Source organism: Juglans microcarpa x Juglans regia, chromosome 2S, assembly GCF_004785595.1.
Source record: "Juglans microcarpa x Juglans regia isolate MS1-56 chromosome 2S, Jm3101_v1.0, whole genome shotgun sequence".
In the NCBI taxonomy this organism is placed as follows: Eukaryota; Viridiplantae; Streptophyta; class Magnoliopsida; order Fagales; family Juglandaceae; genus Juglans; species Juglans microcarpa x Juglans regia.
In genome coordinates, this window is record NC_054597.1 from 5,515,193 (window position 1) to 5,538,106 (window position 22,914).

The window sequence follows — 22,914 nt, forward strand, 5'->3', positions numbered from 1 at the left end:
ACAGGGCACGGATACATTACAGAGTGCATACAAAAGTAAAATAACATTGGGAAATGTTGCTATTAATAGGTTTTGGCAGAAACCCATCTGTCTCAGAAAAGGACTAATTTTTTTGGTGCTTTTTTTTTTTTTTTTAACATCTTCAATGGTTTTTCCTTCCCCTCTCTCAATTCTAATTATGCACTTCAACATGTTTGAAAACCAGAAAGGAAATAAAAACATTAAGCACACAGTTTTGCATGTAATGTACCCAAACAGCTGGCCATCATCATGTACATGAACATGATCCAGAATCTTACCATGGCTATTAAGATGTGTCAGTGCTACTCGGCTCCGATTGTTAAGAATAAAATATAACAGAAATATTATGGATAAGTTACTATTCACTCTCATATCTCATAAATAATAATTTTATATATTTTATATGATATCAATTTAATATGATATCAATAAGAGATAATGAATTCAAACCTGATAATATTTTATCCGGTTTAATTAATTTATTTTCTTTCTCCAAAGAGTACAAAGGAAGGTTATGCATGCGCAAATTCTACAGAATTGTCGGTGCTTTCTGAACATATTGGCCTGCTATGTCCCCTGTGAGTTGTGAAGGCTGGACGATGACCCAAAAACGAACATAAGAAGAAAACAGAGGATTGAAATTATCTAGACTTTTTTCTTCATTCCAGATTATCACATTTGTCGATATTGTATATTTTAAATGGCTATTTATTTAAATGATTACATATATAACTATTTAAAAAATGTATATATATATATAATATATATATATATGGAAACACCAAATCTTGATTCTACAATCTAAACGTTGGTGTCAAAGATAAGTGGTCCTAATTGATTGTTATAGGAGAAATGTTTTAACTACAAACTGACGTGACTTAATATGTAATGTTAGATTATTAAGTTATTTTTTTAAAATAGATCTAAAATATTATACGAGGTCATATCAATTTATGCGTTTATTTTTATAAAATCATTTTAGGGTCACGAAACTTGTCTTTTTATAGAAAGCTTGTTATAGATTGTATAAGTTTAAAGTGTGTAAGATTTGTGCATATCTTTGTAAAAAAAAAATGAGCTATGATAAAAAAAGTAGTTTTTTAATTTCATAGTGAGATATACTTTTTAATAAGTGGACTATGCGATATTTGTATATTTTAAATTTATATATATCATTACTCATTTTTTATATATATAAATATATTTGGGAAGAGGGTTTTCAAATCCAAAACCTCCAGTTTGAAAGTTAGAAGTTTATACCAATCAAGCTATAGACTTTTGACATTACTCATTTCTTAATTTCTAATTAAAAGATAGAAAAATAATCGATCATTGTCTTATATCGATGTTTTTAAATGTTCTACTTTATATTATCAGATATCTGTCGGTCTGGTTAGAAATTAAGAATGTCAATTCACTTGCCAATCATTTCTTTTAGCTTCTTCTCACGGATAATCTCCATATCTCTTAATAGTAGTGTTATATATAGTCGTATAATATGTAAGTATCATGCAGTCATTTTAAAAAAAAAAAATTTACTATTAAAAATTTAATTTTTTTTTTTTTATATGGATCCTGTATTTATTCATTTTTTTTAAAATGATTGCATGACATTTGCGTACTCACGATCACAATTATCATTTCTCATCTCTTAAATATAAAAGTAATATATAGTAATATTATAGCGAGGGAGCGAGGAAGACGCCGACTCTTCAACATATACGTTATCGCAATATTGACATCGATAATGATAGGCTTATTATTTTTTACTATTTGTTTATTACTTTATAGTGTATTTTTATTTTTATTTTTTATTATTATTTTTATTTAAGTATTTTTTTAACATCCTTAATCATTGAGAAAAAATTTAAATGATTATTTAAGTATTTCACTAATAATCATTTGCTTAACTATGAAGTAAAAAAATTAATAAAATAAGAGAAGTAGTGAACGGGTGGTAGGGGATAATAACTCTACCATTATCCTATTGATATTAGTTTGAGAATAAAAAAAGCTGCAATAGTAAAGTGTTTGGAAAATGATAGCATGCCCAATATATTTGCCCCATATATATTTTTTATTTTTTTGTTTAATAATTAAATAAATGACTATTAGTATATTAATATATATATTTTTATTTTTTAAAAATATTTAAAAAATATTAAAAATAAAAAATAAAAAAAATATATAATTTACAATAGAGGGCACTCCCATCGATCAAGGCCGAGCGGCATGCTAGAAGCGTCCAAAGTGTTTATATAGTAGAACGGTGCTACTCCCAGAGTTTGGTACTGAATGGGTAGTGAATAGTGTAATTTTCTTTTTCTTTATTTTTTCTTCAAATATTTTTTTAATCAATTTAATTTTTTTTTAAAAATAAATAAAATTTATGAACTTATTAAAAAAGTGCTTCCTTAACCATTAAATACAAAAATAAAAATAAAAATACAATTTGGTAGAAAAATTCGGTGGGAGTAGTGTTTCTCTACATAGTATAAGTTGATTTGAAATATCAATTTTGAAATATCAATTTTATAAAGTAAATCTTATTATTTAAGTAAGCATCACCCAATCGCTTTAAAAAAAATAAATAAATACAAAATCTATATGATAAAAAAAATATTTTTTTAACGGTTAACTCTAATTTTTTTTTTTTAAAATGATTGCGTTACGCTTGCGCACTTTACGACCATTATAGTATTACTCATTTCAATTTTATGAGCCAACTTTAAAAAATATTATATATTATACTATCATCTTATTTTTACTTTATTGCGCCATCATTATTGATTAGGATTAATTACACTTTATCCCCTCAAACTTTTACTCAATTTACAATGTGCCTCCGAAATTATTAATTGCATCAAAGTGAACTCTCGAATTTTCAAAACTTCCCAATCCCCTCGATCCGTCTACCAGCAGCGTTAAATCTAACAAAAAATCACTGCACGTACTGCTCATATACATAACATTCATTGCAAATATGTAATTTTCATATAATTTATTATAATTGACCATATAAAATATAAAATAATATATGCTATCAATTAATAATAAATCATAAATCATTAAATAATTTTTTTTATTAATTTATATATGGTTAATGAATATCAAATAATTTCATTATGTACATAAATTATTCATACTTGCTTGCAACTTAGATATAAAATAATTTTATATATGGTTAATGATTAATGATTTATTTTAATTAATAGCATATATTATTTTATGTTTTATATGATCAATGATAATAAATTAGGTAAAAATCATATATTTACAGTGAATTTTCGTTAGATTTAATGCTGCTAGTAGACGCAATGAAGGGATTGGAAAGTTTTGAAAGTTTGAGTGTCCGTTTTGATACAATTAGTAGTTTCGAAAGTACATTTTGAATTAAGTGAAGGTTCGAAAAAATAAAGTGTAATTAACCTAATTTATTAATTGTTAAATTTATCATTTTTAAAAATAAAAATAAGACAAATGTATAGAGGTGAAAGTTTTGACCGGCCCGATTTGGCCGGTTCATAACCGGTCCGATTTCAGGCCCGGTTCTTAAAAATCGGTCAAAACCGGTCCGGTTTCAGTTTCTCCCTTTTCGGAACCGGACTAGACCCATTGTGAAAAAATTATATATAAAAACTAATTTTGAACATTATATAAAATATTTTATGTATATATAATTATATATGGATTTTTGATATATAATTATATTATATATATGAAATAATTTTATATTATAATTTATAACATAAGATCTTAATCTTAAATATGAATATTTGTAATTTTTTTGATAATATGTTGTTAATAACAAAAAATATATTAATTACATTTTATGGTCTAATAAATTCTCAACATATTCATTTGAATCTTTAATAAATACATAATAGTATTAGTAATCCACTAATTCACTTTAAGTTTATATATAAACATAAAACAACTATACAAATCATTATAGACTATATAACTACTATTAAAACCGAAAAATCAAACCAGACCGAACCGGAATAGGTAACACTTGAAATATCGATTTAGAAGATAATTGGTGCGTAATTAATTTTACAAAATGTAAAACCAATGTTATAGATTCGATCATAGATTTTGTCTAAAGCCGAACTAAATCGGAACGCTGCACACTACAAATGTAGTTCAATAGAAATATTAAAATTTAAAGGAAGAATAATATTAATAGTATAATATAGCATAGTGTATATAACAAAGGGGTAGGACTAGGCTTCAACTCCGACTTTGAATTGGAGTGGATTCCGACTTGGAGTTACCGGAGTCAAAGCTGCAGAGAGAAATCAGTGAATCACCCACAAAATATATTATAATCCAAATTTGATTGCCAAAATCACCCACACAAACAAAAATTAATCCAAATCAGATTGCAAAAATACCCACATAAAAAAATTATATGCACAAATCAAGCTATAACGAAAGAGTGAGCGAAATACTTGGGTTGAAAATAACTTGCAAGGGACCGAGGAAAACTTGCTCATGACGTCCTTGTAGGAGCAAAATACTTGATTGAAGATAACCTGGCCTTGGGTTGAATCTTGAAGTATTCGAAGCCAAGCGAGCAAGCTCAAGGAAGACAAGAGGAAGAGGGACGACGAAGAAGAGGAAGAGAATGGCATCTGACTCGGTCTGATCAAAGAATGTGGACGTGATGATGGAGTGGCAGACATAATGGAAGGAGTGGAGGCATCACAGGGAGAAAAGAAAAAAAAGATAGAAAATGACTATTGAAAACGGCGTCCTTTAAGATTTTCTTAAAATAACATTTACAAAATACGAAACTGGGGTGGGGGACCAAATGCAGGTTCTCGTGCTGCCAAAACACCATCAGGCCACTCAACTACCGATTATAAATATTACAATATTTAATATATCAAGTATAAATATCGGAGTGGAAGCAATTCCCACAATTTTTTTTTTTTTTTTGAGCAACTTCAACTCCGATTCCAACCTTTGAAATTTTCAATTCTATCAGAGTTGGAGTCGGGATGGTGCGATGCCTGCTCCGGATGTTTTGCCCAGACGTAAGAGGGAGATGTGGTGACGGAATTTCATCATGCTATAGTTCTCCTCGAAACTGCACTTACATCAATAGCCACGTGTTGCACTTACAGTATTGCTATCAATTGCTGGATAAAAGGGAAGATAAATGATCAATTAATTTAAAAAAATTAAAAAAATATGAAAATCTATATAAAAGAAATTAATTTTTTAATATTAAATACTAATTTTTTTAAAAATGATTGTATAATATATGCGTAGTCTAACATTACTTAAAAGTAAGTACCGAAGGAGGGCTAGCCTCACAGCCCTACACGAAGTCGCATTGGCTATCCATGTGCTGTCTTTAGTACATCATAGCCACAAAGCAACATGTGACGCTAGCTTTATTTCTCCATAAAAATACTTTCCTACGTGTTATGAGCTCCCATTGCTCGCCACGTATGTACGGCCTCGCAATTCTAGGAGCAAGAAATAATAATAAAGAATAACGTACCCGATGTGGCCATGGGCCCCTGTGTCTAAAAACTGTCAATTGCGCGGAAGGTCCTGATTGGCCCACCTGTAACACTCCTAGAGCATGGGCCTCCACTTGTCAGAGTCCTTGACACGTGTTGCAGATTGTGTGAAAGTACTGAATATTCCGCAATACGAGAAATTGACTTCAGAAGAAAACACTCGGAAAGCAGTGGGAGGAAGCTGATTACCGAAAACCGGGTCGTCATGACAGACGAGACACATGTCACGGTGAGAGAGAATAATGGTCGGTGAAGGGCAGCTTGGGCAGCTGCCCGTAGAGTTGGCTTGCCCTAAAGGCTTCCACGCAGAGGGATAGGGAAGAACGCAGAACACGTTGCGTATCTCTCTCTGTTTCTATTACGGTTCTCGAAGCGGAAGGAAGTTACAGAATGGAAACAACACTCTTCTCTCCGATGTTTTATATGTTCTACTAATTGTTTAGATCGAAGGGGATGTAGCCGGCGGCGAGATCAGTTTACCGGAGATTATGGTTGGTGGGGCTTTTCAATGACGGATGTCTCTGGAGAATGCTGAGCGACAACGAGGATCAAGATAAATGTCGGGAACGACGGCGCCGGAGGATCGAGATGAGGAGGCTGGCAGTGATATCTGTGGCGAGCTCTCCACCGAAACCGTCGAACCAGAACCAGAGGGAGAACACTAGCAGGACGGAATGCTCGGCAGATTCAAAACGGATTCGGATGACGGAAAAATTAGATCTCCCGGAGCCTTCATATTCATCTTCCGGTGATGAAGTTGAGGCTTCTCCCGCGCCGGAGAGTGAGGTTCCGCCGGTAAGCGAACCGGTTTTTGGATCCATGTCGGTTTCGGGGAGGTCGCGTGACATGGAGGATACGATTTCTGTGCGGACGAGCCTTTGCCGGTCTGAGATCAGCACACGACGACCAGTGCATTTTTTTGCTGTGTTTGATGGCCACGGAGGACCTCATGTATGGCTTCCTCATGGTCTTATAACAAACATTTTAGAGCAAAAAAACTTCAGTCATTCCGAATTCGAAAATACAAAATATAACTATAGGCTTAGAAAATCAGTTTCTTCATGTTCAAGAAGAGGTAGGAAAATCTATATCATTAAAAAAAACTTTGATATGTTCAGGTGGCGGCATTGTGTAGGGAAAGAATGCACGAGTTCGTAAAGGAGGAGCTGACGCGCCTGAGTAGGGCGGGGGAGACTGGGATTGGGAGTGGCAGCAGCTCCAGAAACGGGCACGAAGAACGCCAGGGTCTACTTGAAGAGAGGTGGAGGACAGCGCTGCGAAAGAGCTTCGAGAGGATGGATGAGGTGGCATTAAGCACGTGCACGTGTGGCAGAGTGGGGTACAAGTGCAGGTGCCACCCGATGGAGGTGGCGCTGGGTGGCTCTACAGCCGTGGTGGCTCTTCTCTCGCCCGAACGTATTGTCGTCGCCAATTGCGGCGACTCACGCGCTGTCCTTTGCCGTGCAGGCACTGCAATACCTCTCTCGCAGGATCATAAGGTTGGGCATCTATCTGTCCTCGTCTCCAACCCATAATCGAGTATGTGGAAAAAAATTGCAGTCGCGGTCCGTGACGGACACGTGGTTTGTTGCCATTCTTGGAACTGAAAAGTGTTTGTAGTGTAAATGCTTGTGCTTCTAGTGGGGAGGGAGGGGGATGTGGGGATCGTGGAGATTCTGACATATGCATCCATTTGGTTTTGACGTGTGTTGCATGTAGGTTGTCTTTTGTGGAGGAGTAGGATAAGAGCAATGGGCTAAGGATTTCACAATTCTCACTCATTTATAACTCAATTTTATGTTATCTTTGTCTCATTTTATTTTATTATTATAATTTTTAAAATTTTTTATATAAAATATAATAAATAATTTAAATTTTTTAAATCTCAAATTAAAATTTTAAAATAATAATTTAAAAAAATAATATTTTATTTAATTTTCATAAAAAAATATCTCATACCAATTTTATTTTCTCTTTGGGTCGCTTCCACAGCGTATTTGGGAATATTGTTTTAGAAATCTTGTATTGACAGCAAGAATGAAAGTTGCTCCCTTACGGAACTTTCATTATTGGATGAGCCACACACTTCACAGTTCACATGGCACTGTCAACAAGATGTCTTTTCTGACAAACTATCCAAATGGGGTTGTGTGGAAATTTTGAGACTGAAATTTTGAGACTAGCTCGTTGCAGGAATACTGGCAGCCAGTTTTGAGGACCAATACTGGCCCTTCGAGATAAATAGGCCTGTTTGGTAATTTTCCTAAAATTTTATATAAAATATGATAAAAATTTTAATTTTTTTAAATCTTAAAATAATAATAATATTAAAAAATAATATTTTCACGATATTTTATTTAATTTTTATATAAAATCATTTCATCTCGTCCAAAAATCCAAACCGCATATAATATTGTCAGGCGTATGAAGTGAATTTTATGATACTACTACCCTTAGGCCTTAGGACGCTATTCGAGTCTTTAACATGGAAGATGATATTATTACGTTTATATATGTAGGGCTACATAGCCCGTTATGTTTTTGGGCGAATGAAATTATGCCATAACGAATTGGTTCTAACTTCTATGTGATGCTGGATCTATAAATTTGCATGGCCAATGTTGGTGCTTCATGTATAACAATCCTACATGGGGAGCTGGCCCAATGCTTTGCTGTCTGTTTTATGTGTTTCTAGTTTGTACGGCTCGTCATAGAGATTACTTGAAGATTTACTTGTCAAACAAATTTACAAGATTGCTTGAAGATTCCTGGTGCTACAATAATTTCGTGATTTGGTTTGTGCGTGATGCTTGCTGGCGTTTTCCTTTTACATTCTGTGTTATGGGATTTCTTTGGTTGTGCCGGATAGTTGATGAGTGACGATTAAATAAAGTAATCGTTTAAAGAATACCCATGTCGATTTTTTTCTGAGATTTAAAAAATGAAAATGAGATATTTTCCCTGTTATGCATGTTGATATACCTTGTTTGTTTGGATGACGCTCTAAACTCTACGTGCAGCCTGATAGATCAGACGAACTGGCAAGAATTGAAGCTGCCGGCGGCCGAGTGATCTTTGTGAATGGAGCTCGGGTTGAAGGCATTCTTGCAATGTCCCGTGCAATAGGTAATGTTTTTCTCATCTAATCGAAGTGTCATCATACCGTTCAGGTGTTGTCTAATCGATAATTACTAGCACATGGCGTGACTCTTTACTCCAAGCAGTCTGCTAGAGTTTTTCTACTGGAAAAGGTTATTTATTTACTCCCGTCAGAATGAGCAAGGAAGAATTTCCCCAATGATGGAAAACATTGATGGGCTAAACCTTTTCTCATTTTGATTTTAGATGGACTTTCTATCTAAATGGGAGTCGTATCCATGGTGAACGTCTGTTTTGGATACTGCAGTCTCACACGAGTCATCGCCCTTTTTTCTCTTTTCATTTCTGCCATGAGCTGCAGCTGGAGAATGAGTCTAGCTTCAGCTTCAAATAAAAATTTTGGTAATATCAGAAATTATTTACAGTATTCTGATGACATCTTTATGGTATTTGTGGATCTTCGCTGACATCTCTTGGTTAGATCATCATGCAATTCATACAATGACATGAAATGTCCCTCCCCTCCCTTCCCTCCTATTGTTACAAATATCATGCAGTCCATCATCCATGATATTTTAGTGCTTTATTCTTCTAAATTTATGGCAACTATTTTATTGAACTTGTTATATGGATTCAGTTTCTATTGTACATTTTAGTTGGTTCGAGAGCTTGTTTCTAAGGGAATTTAACAATAATATTGCCTTTTCAAGTTGTAAAAATGTCGAGAACAAGAAGAAAAACAATTGTTAAACAACTCGATTATCACAATAATGGTAGTAGATAATCTAATTCTGTATGATATGTGGCTTGATCATACGATTTATATTCTTGAAAGCCAGTTTGCCAACAGATGAGAATAAGTACATTTCATGGAGGGGAGACATCCAAAGAGCAACAGATATCAGTAAAGAAGTAGAAGAGAGCACTGCAATTTTAGGTCAAGTACAGCGATGCTGTATGCCATTTATCCGAGTGGCATCAGCTGTTTTCCATAAGCCTAACGTTCCATGAACAGGTGAACTGAGTATTACTATGACATGTAGTTTGGCTGGTTGATCTAGTTAAGAAAGGCAACCAATTGAGAGTCCCTCTTTTACTTTATTTAGCTTTATTCCCTTTAAGCTACCATTTCCACATATGAATGCCATTTAGCCAATCCCAAAAGATTGGGAATGTCTCTTTTGGGTAGAGTTGACAGCATGCTTGTCCTTTAAAGACTAACGATTGCTAGGTAACTGCCTTCTTTATCAAGGCATTAAACTAAAGAAAGACTGGGAAAAACAATGTTTTAGTCACTAGGGGTAAGTAAAAATTATTGCACGAGTTTTATAATGTAACTGCAGCGTTTTGGCTGGCTGTTACACGATGATTGCATGTATATGTAGATATTTATATGGTTAATATTACTTTTGTGTACATCCTATCTGTTACTGATGTTTCTGCCTATTGCTTTTTTTTTTTTTTTTTTTTTCAGTTTTATAAGGTTACATGAATTTCGATTGTATGCATTTTCATTTTAAATTGTTTAAGCAAATAAAACTTCTTTTGAAATTATGGCAGTTCAGGCACCAGAGAAGTTAATAACACAGATAGTCTTCATCTTTTCGCCCAGCGCACTAATTTGAACTAATGTTTAAATGTGTCTATCGAAGATTATGTAATAAGAATCTTGGAATTACATTTGTTTTTCAGTAAACCCCTTAAATTGTGGGGCACTCTAGTTGAGAAGCCAGATGGTTATGCCATTTTGCATCAATTTTCATTAGGATCCATCTAGTGGCGTATGAAGCAGGCCAATCCTTGGGACAGCCGGCACAAAAAAGTGGGTTCTGATCTTGTTTGGCCTTGCTGTTTTGCTGCTCCTGTCTCCAAAAATAGGTGTAACAAACTGTCTTGGTTACCCCATGGCCAGCATTCTTATTCATATCTTTGCTTCTAACGATGATACATCTTTGAGTTTTTTTTTTTCTTAATTATTTTCATCTTCGATGTTGAAAAAGTTGGAATATATTTGGGTATATCCTTAGAATGTATAATATTTATCGATATTGTGAGGAGACCTCCCACTAATGCCAAGTCCGTTTGTAATGCATTGTCTTAGGGGGAGGTTTTGGTTTAATTTTAAAATTTACTCTATTAAGGGTCCATAACCATAAAGGCAAGAACTTAGAATTTGTGGCAATTGTTTTTCAGGAGTTGTGGAACCATACAAAACAGTTAATTCCATTTGCAGAACGTTTGAAGGGTTCCTTTCATAGTTCTTAGCATTTGCTGCTAAGTTTAACTGAAATGACCCTTTTTTGAGTTTTTTTCAGTGTAAGAAACATTTGTTGAAATATGGGTGGAGAATGGGTCTGAATATCCTTGGTATCTTATTAATCTTTGAACTTAAAGTTTCCACCGAGGAAATTCATACTATCATTTGGCATGATTGCAGAACTGGGAAGTAATTTACTACCAAAATCCAGGCAAAAGCAGCTTTTGTTGGTTACCACACGATTAGTCCTTATAGTGGGTGATATTGTGAAGATGCAAATAGAAAATTAGTCGGCTTAAAATTTTTGAATTTATGTTGTAGATTCTTACTTTCGTTTTGATTAAACAGGTGATAAATATCTCAAACCGTATGTAACATCAGAGCCTGAGATAACTTTCACAAAAAGGGAACCGGAAGATGAGTGCTTGATCCTCGCAAGTGATGGCTTGTGGGATGTTCTGTCGAGTGAATTGGCTTGTGAGGTAGCACGTGAATGCCTTCGAGAAGAAACTGCTGCTCCTGCTGCTGCAATAGTTGATTCCAGGCCTCAGATGGAAGATGAAGGAGCTGGAGCATTGTATCCATCTCGAAGTGTACTCGCAGCTGCACTGCTGACTCGCCTTGCCTTGGGACGAAAAAGCTCCGATAACATCAGTGTCATAGTGGTTGATCTGACGAAGAGCTGAGAGGGAAGATAAAACGGAGTAGGGGCGGGAGAATTGTGTATACCACCTCAAATCAAACTTCCTGTTCTACTGCTGCCTTGCACTAGAAAGCTCTGATAAAGTCACTGCCATAGTTATTGCTCTGAGAAATGGATGTTAAGAGTGAAAAAGGTAACTTAAATGTTGATATGAACGTTGTACAGTTTTCTTTAAAACACAAAGGAGAAAGAGGGGAGGGGGGGAAGGGGGAGTGAAAAGCATGCACACTGCACAGATATGTGGCATTGAAGAATATTTGTCTGAACAAACATGAAAGCATTTAGATGCTTGATTTTCATAGAATATTACTTTCTATGGTTGTGGTCAAAGGAGCGGTGAAGATTCTCTCAATCTTCTAGACCGTCACACTCCTCCCTGCTATAAGAGGGGAGGGATCACTTAATACAAACCTCCATTACATGAAGAGGGATGGGATGGGATGAGGGATCTCTTGTTTCAAAGATTGTTGGTGGTTAATTTTCATGTTTTAATTAGCATTATTCTGCCCCCATTGGATTATTACACTTCGTTTATGGTTTACATGGAAGATCAGTGGAATGTTGGAATTTGGAAACGTGTAAATTAGATTGCAGGTCTGAATGGAGGAGGGAGAATAGTCTTAATGAGAATAGCTGCTTTGATTGTAGTCCAATGGCCATCACTTTTACATGTTTGGGATTTTATGGCCCAAGAATCCCCCTCACGACTCATTGCTATGAATCTTGTCTATTATAAAAGAATAATGCTACTGGCGATCTGAAACTTATTGTTCAGATAGCATTTTTGAGGTAACACCATCATGTGATTTATTAAAAAAATATAAAAATATTATTTTTTTGTTATTTTTGGACACTTCTATTTTTTGTATTTTTTTTAATAAGATGCCACATCAAAGGCTATCTAAGCCGTAAGTTTAGCAGTACTCATTCCAAAAACATGCAATGCATAACGAGAGATGGGACCAAAATAATGACACTGTAAGTTGCTGCCATCAAACATAAGAGAGAGTTATGTCATTTATAGGTTAGTGTGCAAAAACATTTTAGTGTATAACTATTAAAATAATAATGAAATCAAAATATAAATATATTATGTACCAATTAGTGCGGCAGTTCCTCACTTTAATAGTGGGTTTGTGAATAGATAAATAGGTTTTTTTTTTTTTTTGTCTAGATATAAATAAATCTAAGCAACACTCGCGAATTAAAATTGGATAAAGACATTCACTTGAAGCCCAGGCCCAATTAGATATAATTAACTCTGATCGAGCCTAGTGGATTAGCTGATCCGAGTCTACCCAAATACTGCGCCTTGTTCTTTCTCCATCTAAAATTGCCGACGACGAAGTCCTATTCCCACAACGTTTGTCTAAGCAGATTCACGACAATGAAACCCAATCGCGGCCGTCGATTGAATGGACTTTGACTCCCCATGTCCACGCTCATCGGGATCCGAGATGCCGCCGCCTCCTCCGACGTCAACGGCGGCTTATACTCGCCGGCAAAGGAGAAAGCCGCGATCAGAGGCGCTTACAGCAGCCGCTCGCCGCTTCTCCTTCGCCGAGCTCGCCAGCTACTCTCCGCGACCAAGGTGAAGGTCCTTCTGGGTCTCTTTACCCTTTTCATCGTCGTCATGGTCAACTCAAGACTTAGTTCCTTGATGGGTTGGAATCCTCACTACCCTTCGTCAGTTTCTTCTCCTTCTAGGTGCATTTTCTCCTCTTCTCACTTTTCCTTTAAGGTGCCTTTTAGCTAATAGATTTGTTTATTTATTTGTTTTTTCGGGATGCGGTTTATTTGGATTGATTTTCATGTATTGTGCCTTTCAGGGGTGGCTACACGGTGCTTATCAACACTTGGAAACGGAATTCTCTTCTCAAGCAGTCGGTTGCTCACTATGCATCATGCAGCGGAACTGATGCAATTCGTGTCGTGTGGAGTGAAACCGATCCGCCTCCAGAGACTCTCAAAGCCTATCTGAAGAAAGTTGTGTTTTCCAAGTCCCAGGCAGCTCACAAACCCAACTTTAGGTTTGATATAAATCAAGAAGATAACTTGAACAACAGATTCAGGCCCATTGAGGAGCTCCGGACAGATGCAATTTTCTCCATTGATGACGATGTGATCGTTCCTTGTGCTACGTTGAATTTTGCTTTCACCGTATGGCAAAGTGCTCCTTTCACAATGGTGGGATTTGTACCACGTACGCACAGGCTGGATAATGCGGTTAGCGATCTTGGCCACATAATTGCCTACTTGCTTTGTATAATATTGATCTGCTTACTTTTAGCGTTTAAGGATTAAATCCATGAACAGCAATATATCTCTAGGGAATGATCTGCATTAAGTTTCTGAAAGGATTAAATCCATGTGGTGTGTGGGTCGAGAGAGGGGGAGGGAGATTCTTTTGCATTAATTCAGATTAACAAGTGCTTTGCAGGATTTTAATCTGGAAGATTATATTAAAATACTTTGGTAGTCAGCAGAATTTGGAAAGTCTGATGAACAATTATGTGAATTGATGCATGAATTTTAAGAAGTTTATTAAACTCGCTGGCTCTCCTGAGACAATAAAACTTGAGAGTGAAACAAATGCACGTCCCTAGTTTCTTAAAAATGCTGATTTCAGTTACCTTACTGCATCTGACAATTTATTGTTCATATAAAACAGAAGAATGGTGATGCATATTACAAATATGGAGGATGGTGGTCAGTTTGGTGGACGGGCACTTATAGTATGGTTCTCTCAAAAGCTGCATTCTTCCACAGGAAGTACTTGGATATATATACTCACAAGATGCCCACATCGATTCATGAATATGTATCCAGGGAAAGGTGAATGGTTAATATTATACTATCTTCTAGGTTTTTTTGTTTTTTTTTTCCCTGTGGCACGATCACTGTACTTTTTAAATACTCCTCACTGAGTAATTTGATTTGGCTTTACCCTATTTCTCCTACAGGAACTGTGAAGATATTGCTATGTCACTGCTTGTTGCCAATGCCACCAGTGCTCCCCTATATGGATGAAAGGTATATTAACATTTTTCTTCACTGTTTATTTTCAAAGCACCCTGGATAAGCCTTGAAAATCTCAATGTCAAAGGACTGTAGATACATCTGCCTTTGATTTATTTATTTAATTATAAATATCTACAACCATACCCTTTGCCCTTTGGCTTGCTATTTGTTTTTGTCTATTCTCTAAACTCTGGTTCCATCTAAGTGTCGTCTTTTGTTTGATAGTCTTTTACGGTAGCTTTGTTTTGGATGAATTTACCCTTGATTACTTTGGTTGTCTTTCTGAATTTTAAGTGCACTAGCAACTTGGAAAGTGGTTTCAGATTCAAAAACTTGCCAAACATTAGAAGGACTATAGAGTATAGACAAATGGGAAGTTTTGTCATATGAATATTGATGCCAAAAGCCTTCTACTTCTAGGAAGTGATTATGATGTCGGTACTGCATAAATGTTGGTTAGTATAATGATCTTTATAATTGATGAGGTGCATGTGTCATTACTTTAAATAAATAAAGGAAGAATGGGCATTTTCGAAATGAGAAATTATCTGCTCTCTTTATTCACTGTTCCTACTGGTGTATGGAAACTAAGCCCTCATAGGAACATGAAATGATAACAACTCTGTTAACCTAAATTCCCGACGAGTCCCAGTTGTAAACCCATTTCTCACCGCGGATTATCCTTATGCATAAAACTATGAAATCCGGGCTGTATCTTCGTTCTTTAGGCTAGCTTTAAAGATTGGCTCCTCTTAAGAATTCACAAAATGTGGTCTATCACTTTTACAGGGAAGATCTATGAGATTGGATCATCAGGCATCAGCAGTCTGAAAGGGCACAGTGATGTGAGGAACAAATGCCTCAATGATTTCATATCTCTCTATGGAACTATGCCTCTTGTATCAACCAATGTTAAAGCTGTGGATGCGAGGCATGAATGGTTCTGGTAGTTTTACCTGTTCCATTTCTTCACTGCCTGTCAAATAACAATCTCAGTAGTATATATTCTCTATTTTCTTCTGGAACTACGGTCATATGCATATGGCGCACATGTTTTAAGTTTTGAATCTCATGGTTTTCAATTCCATTTGTGTGGTATTCTTTCCCTCTTTTTCTAGCTTGTCCAGTTTTCTGTTTCGGGTACTTATGCCACCAGTTCCCATTTCTTCTTGTTTGAGAGTATATAGAGAGATTAGATAAGAAAATAGGCTTTGTTTTCAAAAGTATTCAGTTCGTTGTTCTTCTTGAGACACCTAATATGATGCAATTCTTTTTTTCTTCCAAAAAATGCCATATATCCTATAATCTTGCAGTAAATGCTTCGTACGGAGAATTTTCTTTTAGAGAGTACATCTTGTGAACGGACCATATTCAAATGGTAGGATCGCATCATACATACGTAGATTTTTACATTATATGGATGGGTTTGGTCGAGCTATTGTTGTTGGATTGTTTGGTAACTTGAGATCAAACTAAAAGTTGTAAAATCTATTGTCAACTGGAAGATCATTAGATTCAGTTTTCTTGCTGGGAAGTGGACCTTTTGTCAATGCTGTTTTCAGCCAATTCCATAGGTCTTTGACGCGGCTGGATCTGAATTTCTGTTAGTCCAAAATGAAGGTTCTTTACCCCAAAATAAATAAATATATATATATAAATAAAAAAATAAAAAATTAACAGACACACACACACAAGAATTGCACAACAACCAATAATATTGATCTGGGTAAATCAATTCATGGCATTAGCTAATTACAAGCATAACCAAAACCAGTAAAAACGAGGCAACGAGCATTTCTACGGTACTAGACAGCAAACAGGACTTTGACGAATGAAAGCACCAATGCCGTTCTTGACAGCAACTCAAGCCAGCTCTAGAGAGTAAAGACGACGGCAGCAACACTTGAGAAACAATGGACAAACCGCAAGACAATTTATACTCGTAAATATTTTTCATCACTACTAATTTTCAGATCTTCAAATCCAAATTCGACCTTGGCTACTTTCAATCACCCTCCCCAAATCTCTTCTGCATGCATGATTGCCACTGGAATGGCCTTTTTCTTTTAAATAAATTCATTAATGTGTTCGGTACAGCTAATTATCCATGACGTATTTTACTGTATTAGACTCAAATTTAAAAATCACAACTTTCCATTGAACAACACACACAGATGTAGCCTGTAGCCATAAAGATAATACTATTACCTTAATATTTAAAGTATAAGCCATTACAAAAATCCTTAAAATGTGATATTTCCAACGGGAAAACATAGCTTTCCAGAAAAAAAAAAAAAAAAAAAAAAAAAAAAAAACAAGGACTAGAATACATAAACCTGAGGGCTCTTATGAACAGCCTAAGCTTATTAATAACATTAAACAACAAATTCCTTGACTTCCAAGGCTGCCTTTTGTCTCCACCATAAGACTCCTTCCTCTTTACTTTCTTCTTGCTTAATCAACCGGGGTTTCTTCCCCTTCAGTCTTCATTGTCTCCCACTGCAGATACATTAATTGGATTCTTCATATACTTTGTTTCCTCCCATGAGGAAGTTCACGATCTGGAGATGCGTTTGTTGCATCTCCATAGAAGAGCAACCGGAGATCAGGTACGATTTCTTAGATCATGCATATTGATTCATATTGATCTACTATTTTTATGTCAATAAATTGTAATTTTTCGACTTTTGGTCTTTTTTTTTTTTTTTTTTGGAAATTTGAAGTTTTCACAAGAATTGGGATTATCCATGGGAAATATACTCTCTTAAGGAGCTACTTCATGCAACAAACAACTTTCATCAGGATAACAAGATTGGCGAAGGCGGGTTCGGAAGTGTTTATTGGGGTCGAACAAGTAAAGGCGTCGAGGTAACTAATGATCATGTTCACCTTTTATTCTTCATCTTTTTTCCTTCTTTTTGTTGGCCATGTAAAACAAATATCATACATATATAGTAATTAAACCTTTTAATTTCTCGAATGTATATTGAACCATGCATCCACAATCTAATTACAGATTGCTGTGAAACGACTAAAGGCAATGAGTGCAAAGGCAGAGATGGAATTTGCTGTGGAAGTTGAAATTCTTGGAAGGGTGAGGCATAAGAATCTCTTGGGTTTGAGGGGGTTTCATGCTGGTGGGGAGGAGAGGCTGATTGTCTATGATTACATGCCTAATCGTAGCTTGATTGCCCATTTGCATGGCCAACTCGCTGATGATTGTCCGCTAGATTGGCCCCGGAGAATGAGCGTAGCCATTGGATCAGCAGAAGGTTTAGCGTAAGTAACATTGTCCTCCTTTTTTCTTTTTTAATCGGAAACAAATTTGTTCATCTTTTATAAAAGTATACTTTTATAAAATCCCACAAAAAATAACCAAAATCTTTTGAACTATTTAAAGGCTGGTCGAGAATAAACTGTTCATAGATTCTTTTGGAGAACTTGTCAAAGATGCCAGGCCTGTTTCATGGTGTTTTTTAAACGAGTAATAATATATGTATACAGCTGTGTTTTAAAATAAGTTTATTTTATAAGTTATTTTACCAAAATACTCATAATTTAAAACATGGTTGTGTAAAGAGTCCTAAAAAAAAAAGTTGTGTCAATAATTTTCTTTTTTAAATATACAGTCTTGGATGTTTCCCTGCTCATTGGTTTGTACAATGCTAGCTTGTACTACATGTATTTGATATTTTATGTATGCACTGCCAATATTTCATTTTTATAAGGTACTTGCACCACGAGGCCAATCCTCATATTATTCATCGAGACATAAAGGCAAGCAATGTCCTATTAGACACTGAATTTGAAGCAAAAGTTGCTGATTTCGGTTTTGCAAAGCTGATACCAGAAGGTGTTTCTCATATGACAACTAGAGTGAAAGGAACCCTAGGATATTTGGCTCCTGAATATGCCATGTGGGGGAAGGTCTCCGAGAGCTGCGATGTTTACAGTTTTGGGATTTTACTCCTAGAAATTATCAGTGCGAAAAAGCCATTAGAAAAACTCCCCGGTGGAGTCAAGCGTGATATTGTGCAATGGGTCACGCCATACGTCCAAAAGGGTGCTCTAAATCATATTGCTGACCCGAGGTTGAAGGGCAAGTTCGATCGAGAGCAACTCAAGTTGGCGGTCATGATTGCGCTGAGATGCACAGACAACAACCCTGACAATCGGCCGAGCATGATCGACGTGGTCGAGTGGCTCACAGGTGGTGTTGGGAGGAGGATGAAAGAGGTATATAATTATAATGATCATGTAAAAGACATGGTTAATGAAGAAGAAGATGAAGAAAATAACAGTAATATTACTTATATGGATCATGCAGACTCTGGAAAGGAGCCATCTGACGTGAGAGCCACATGGGCCAAACCCACTTTTCTTTAAATGTATCTTCTTGACTTTTAGTAATTTGACTAAGCAATGTGAAAAGCACTGGTATAACTTGGTCTTCCAAGGTACTTATTAATGGAGATCAAGGCGTACGGTACAGGCCGGGCCAATCACGGCCATTTCCTTCTTCTTTTTTTTTTTTTGTTTTCTCATTTGATGATTTCTTATAAATTATAAGGAATTGCCACCAATGATTTAAGAAGATGCAAGTATATATGTTGCTTATGTATATGGTTGCCACTAACCTGCATATTATATAGAGTTTGTGGTCATCATAGCGATTATTAATAGCACTCGATAATCATCGAAGGTTTATTGTTTAAGAAAGGGCCGGACATGTACCAAATTTGGTTGGAAAGTGAATAGTCAATGTTCCCATTTATATATGTGACCTAAGGATACCACAGTCATGCAGGTAGAACTCAGAAGCAAAATTAAGTTGAAGATGGTTAAGCCGAAAAACCTTTCCTCTCATGAGAGCCTTAAAAGCAGGTTTTACAATATTTATTGTTGAGTATTTAAATATGAGAACTACTTAAGATACAAAATGATTATATAAAAATAAACTTACAAACTGATTTGGTTTGATACGGTACGTCAGATTGTCTAATTACTTTTATTGAAAAGTATATCTAACAAATCTTATGAAATCATGTCAGTTTGTAATTTTATTTTTATATAATCTTTTTGTATATGTAGTAGTTCTCTTTAAATATTGTATATTCCACTTCAACGGCCATTTTCTATTTCTTTTGAAGTCCTCAAATTCGGATAAAAACTTGAATGAACATTTTGATCCGGGTTAAAGTTATAGTTATTAATTAACCTATCAACATTAATAGATAGTTTGATTGAAATGTATCAATCTTAACGATCTAAAATGCACTTTGAAAATCTCTCCAAAAAAAAATGCACTTTGAAAAGACCCTTCGTGTTATTAAAATGTAAAAGGTATACTCTTCTTCTAAGAAATAAAATAATGGCAGATAAAAGAATGCAGGCCAATCTAGAATCTACTTGAGAAGAAAAATTCTACATCATCTTTTTTTTATCATTATTTTATCATTTCATAATGTGATATTAAATGATAGGTTCACAAATAAAATATAAAAAATAATTTTTAATTATCTAATATTATATTATAAGATGATAAGAAAATAGATGATGAGTAATGTTTCTCACTTGGAAATGGCCATGCAGATGCGGTTTTATGCAGATGAGCTTTGAGAACGCGTGAAGCATGAGGCCCATAATAAATTGTAGTCGGGTTTGGGGGCTTTATTAATTGATGAGATCTAAGCTTAATTAGGTTTAAATAGTTGCAATTTGCAGGTGTGCTAAAAATAATGGGCTATGAGATAAATTTGCAGCAAATGATTAAGACTCTGTTTGGATAGTGAGATTATGAGATGAGATGATTTTAGATGAAAGTTAAAAATTAAATAAAATATTATTAGAATATTATTTTTTAATATTATTATTATTTTACAATTTGAAAAAATTGTATTGTTTATTATATTTTGTGTGGAAATTTAAAAAAGTTGTAATGATAAAATCATTTTTGTATCCAAACAGAGCCTAAAGCTCAGCAGTAGAGTAGACTATCCCACTCCCTATCTTTTTGGCCAGTCTCGATATTATCTGAATCTGTTGTTATAAAAATATATTTATAAATTAACATAATTTTATATGATAAATTAAATTTATTTTACAATATAATGTATGAGCAATGCTACACAACCTTCCCAACCTCCACACATCACATTTTTTTATATTTTTAAAATTTTAAATTTTAAATTTTTTTGAGTTTATTCTTTTTAAACTAATTCAATTCTTTTATTCATTATTCATATATTAAATATTTGATAAAAGACAAAAATAATAAAAATTAAAAAAAGTGTGGTGTGTGGAAGTTGTGTGAATAGTAGAAGGTTGTGTAAATTTTTTCATAATGTATTAAAAATTTAAAAAATATGATATATGAAGGTTGAAGAGGTTGTGTATCATTACTCATGTATTATATTTAGCTATGAATTTATGAATTTACTTTTTTAAAAAAATTTATTCGTAACAAAAGAAAGTTAAAAAAATATAATAATAATAGAGAAAGAGCGCTTTGCAAAGAAGTAAAGAGAGAATAAGATACAAATAAAATATTGTTTGATAGTAGATTGAAATGAGTTGGAATGAAAGTTAAAGTTCAATAAAATGTTATTATTATTTTATAATTTAAGAAAATTAAATTATTTATTATATTTTATATAAAAATTTTAAAAAATAATAATAATAAAATAAAATTAGATAAAATATTTACTATTTAAACGGATCTACGGACACTGAGGAGAGGAGCATTTGGAGCCGAGCCATGATTTGAGCTGTCCATGTATCCGTTGTATCGTCCTCCCAAAACAATGTTTTCCTGGATCGGTGATTCCTTCTACACAGTCCCTTGCTGCACGCGGGAAGTCGTGGAATCTCCTCATTTTTTTTTTTCTTTTTTTTCTTTCTTTCCAAACAGTAAAGATATCAAAAACATCGAGGGTTCGTTTATTTTTAAAGATGAAATGAGATGAGATGAGATGAGATTAAAGTTAAAAAATTAAATAAAAAATTATTAAAATATATTTTTTAATATTATTTTTATTTTAAAATTTAAAAAAATTAAATTATTTATTTTATTTTATAAAAAAATTTAAAAAAATTATAAAAATAAAATAAGATAAGATGAAATTTTCCTAAAAATAAAAGAGGCCTGAATGCTCTCGAACGTAAACAATGCTAGATTCTAGAGCCGCTTTCCTCAGTCCTAGTACAGTCATGATCGTTCATGATCTTCTCTCCTTTTTTTTATATAAATATAGCACCATCTTTCTCTCTGATCTCTTTATCTGGCTTCTCAAAATTACGCATCAAAGATTTTATCTGTGATTCGGTGAATTAACTGGTTAATAAACTGAGGGGTCTTATTCATGGCAGTTCCAGTACGACCACGTACGTACGACTTTTTCTAGTGCTGCTTTTCTTAGTCATGATCCCGATGCTTTCCACCCTTTCAATGACATGCAAGCCAACCAACTGCGCTCAAAAGTCGAGATCTTGCGCTTTCTGGCGAGAGTTCTACCTCTCGCCAGATGGCTCTACTGACGACGCTTCCAGCGGTGACTTTAATGTTTTGAATATTGTATCAAATGACGTGTTTATAAAGATATTAAAATAAAATATTTTAATATTAATATTATTTTATAATTGATATATGAGTAAATTATATATATAAATATATATAATAATTATATTTTAAAATAATAATTTATATATGGATAAATTATATATAAATACATATATATATATAAATTATAAATAATTTAGTCTAAATTTGAAGTTAAAAAATAAACTTGTAGTTTGAAAAAATAGAAAAAAAATGAAGACCGAAATTTAGGCTGGTACAGGCCGAAATGGCCGGTACGACCGGTATTTAAGTCGGTACGAAATATAGATAGTATCTGTACCGGTCCAGTGGCCGGTACGGCAAATATCGGCCGTACCGGCCGATACGAAACGATTTTTAAAATTTTGGTGGAGCTACCGTGAGTTACAGGAATTTTTTTTTTTACTTTTTTATACATGTATTTTTTAATATTTAAATATTTTTTAAAAAAATAAAAAAATCACAATATTATTAACAAATATTTCCTTAATCATTAAGTAAAAAAAATTAAAAATAAAAATAAAAAATCACAGCGGTAGAATAGAGCGGTAAGAGTTGTATTTTTCATTCTACAAAGATACTGCAATACATGGAACGCAATCACAGTGTCCTCGTTTGTTTTGACAAATGAGATGAGATGAGTTGAGTTGAATTAAGTTAAAAGTTAAATAAAATATTA

At 34.2% G+C, this 22,914-nt stretch overlaps 2 protein-coding genes and 1 pseudogene across 3 annotated transcripts; all 3 read left to right on the forward strand.

Moving 5' to 3' along the window:
* Positions 1–5,819: 5,819 nt before the first annotated feature.
* Positions 5,820–12,115, forward strand: LOC121251937 (probable protein phosphatase 2C 75). Of its 2 annotated transcripts, XM_041151352.1 has the most exons (5): positions 5,820–6,509; positions 6,677–7,057; positions 8,579–8,684; positions 9,508–9,672; positions 11,263–11,398. In XM_041151352.1, exons 1-4 carry the CDS (start codon positions 6,087–6,089, stop codon positions 9,666–9,668), a joined length of 1,071 nt encoding a protein of 356 aa, XP_041007286.1. In that variant the 5' UTR covers positions 5,820–6,086; the 3' UTR covers positions 9,669–9,672; positions 11,263–11,398. The 2 variants fall into 2 exon arrangements, with proteins under 2 accessions (XP_041007286.1, XP_041007285.1); XM_041151351.1 differs by lacking the exon at positions 9,508–9,672 and having other exon boundaries at positions 5,826–6,509; positions 11,263–12,115.
* Positions 12,116–12,884: 769 nt separating this feature from the next.
* LOC121251938 lies at positions 12,885–15,843 on the forward strand (annotated as a pseudogene).
* A 1,339-nt stretch (positions 15,844–17,182) lies between these two features.
* On the forward strand, positions 17,183–19,123 carry LOC121252395 (PTI1-like tyrosine-protein kinase At3g15890). Its single transcript, XM_041152003.1, has 4 exons — positions 17,183–17,247; positions 17,362–17,506; positions 17,655–17,917; positions 18,367–19,123. Exons 1-4 carry the CDS (start codon positions 17,183–17,185, stop codon positions 19,022–19,024), a joined length of 1,131 nt encoding a protein of 376 aa, XP_041007937.1. The 3' UTR covers positions 19,025–19,123.
* Positions 19,124–22,914: the final 3,791 nt, after the last annotated feature.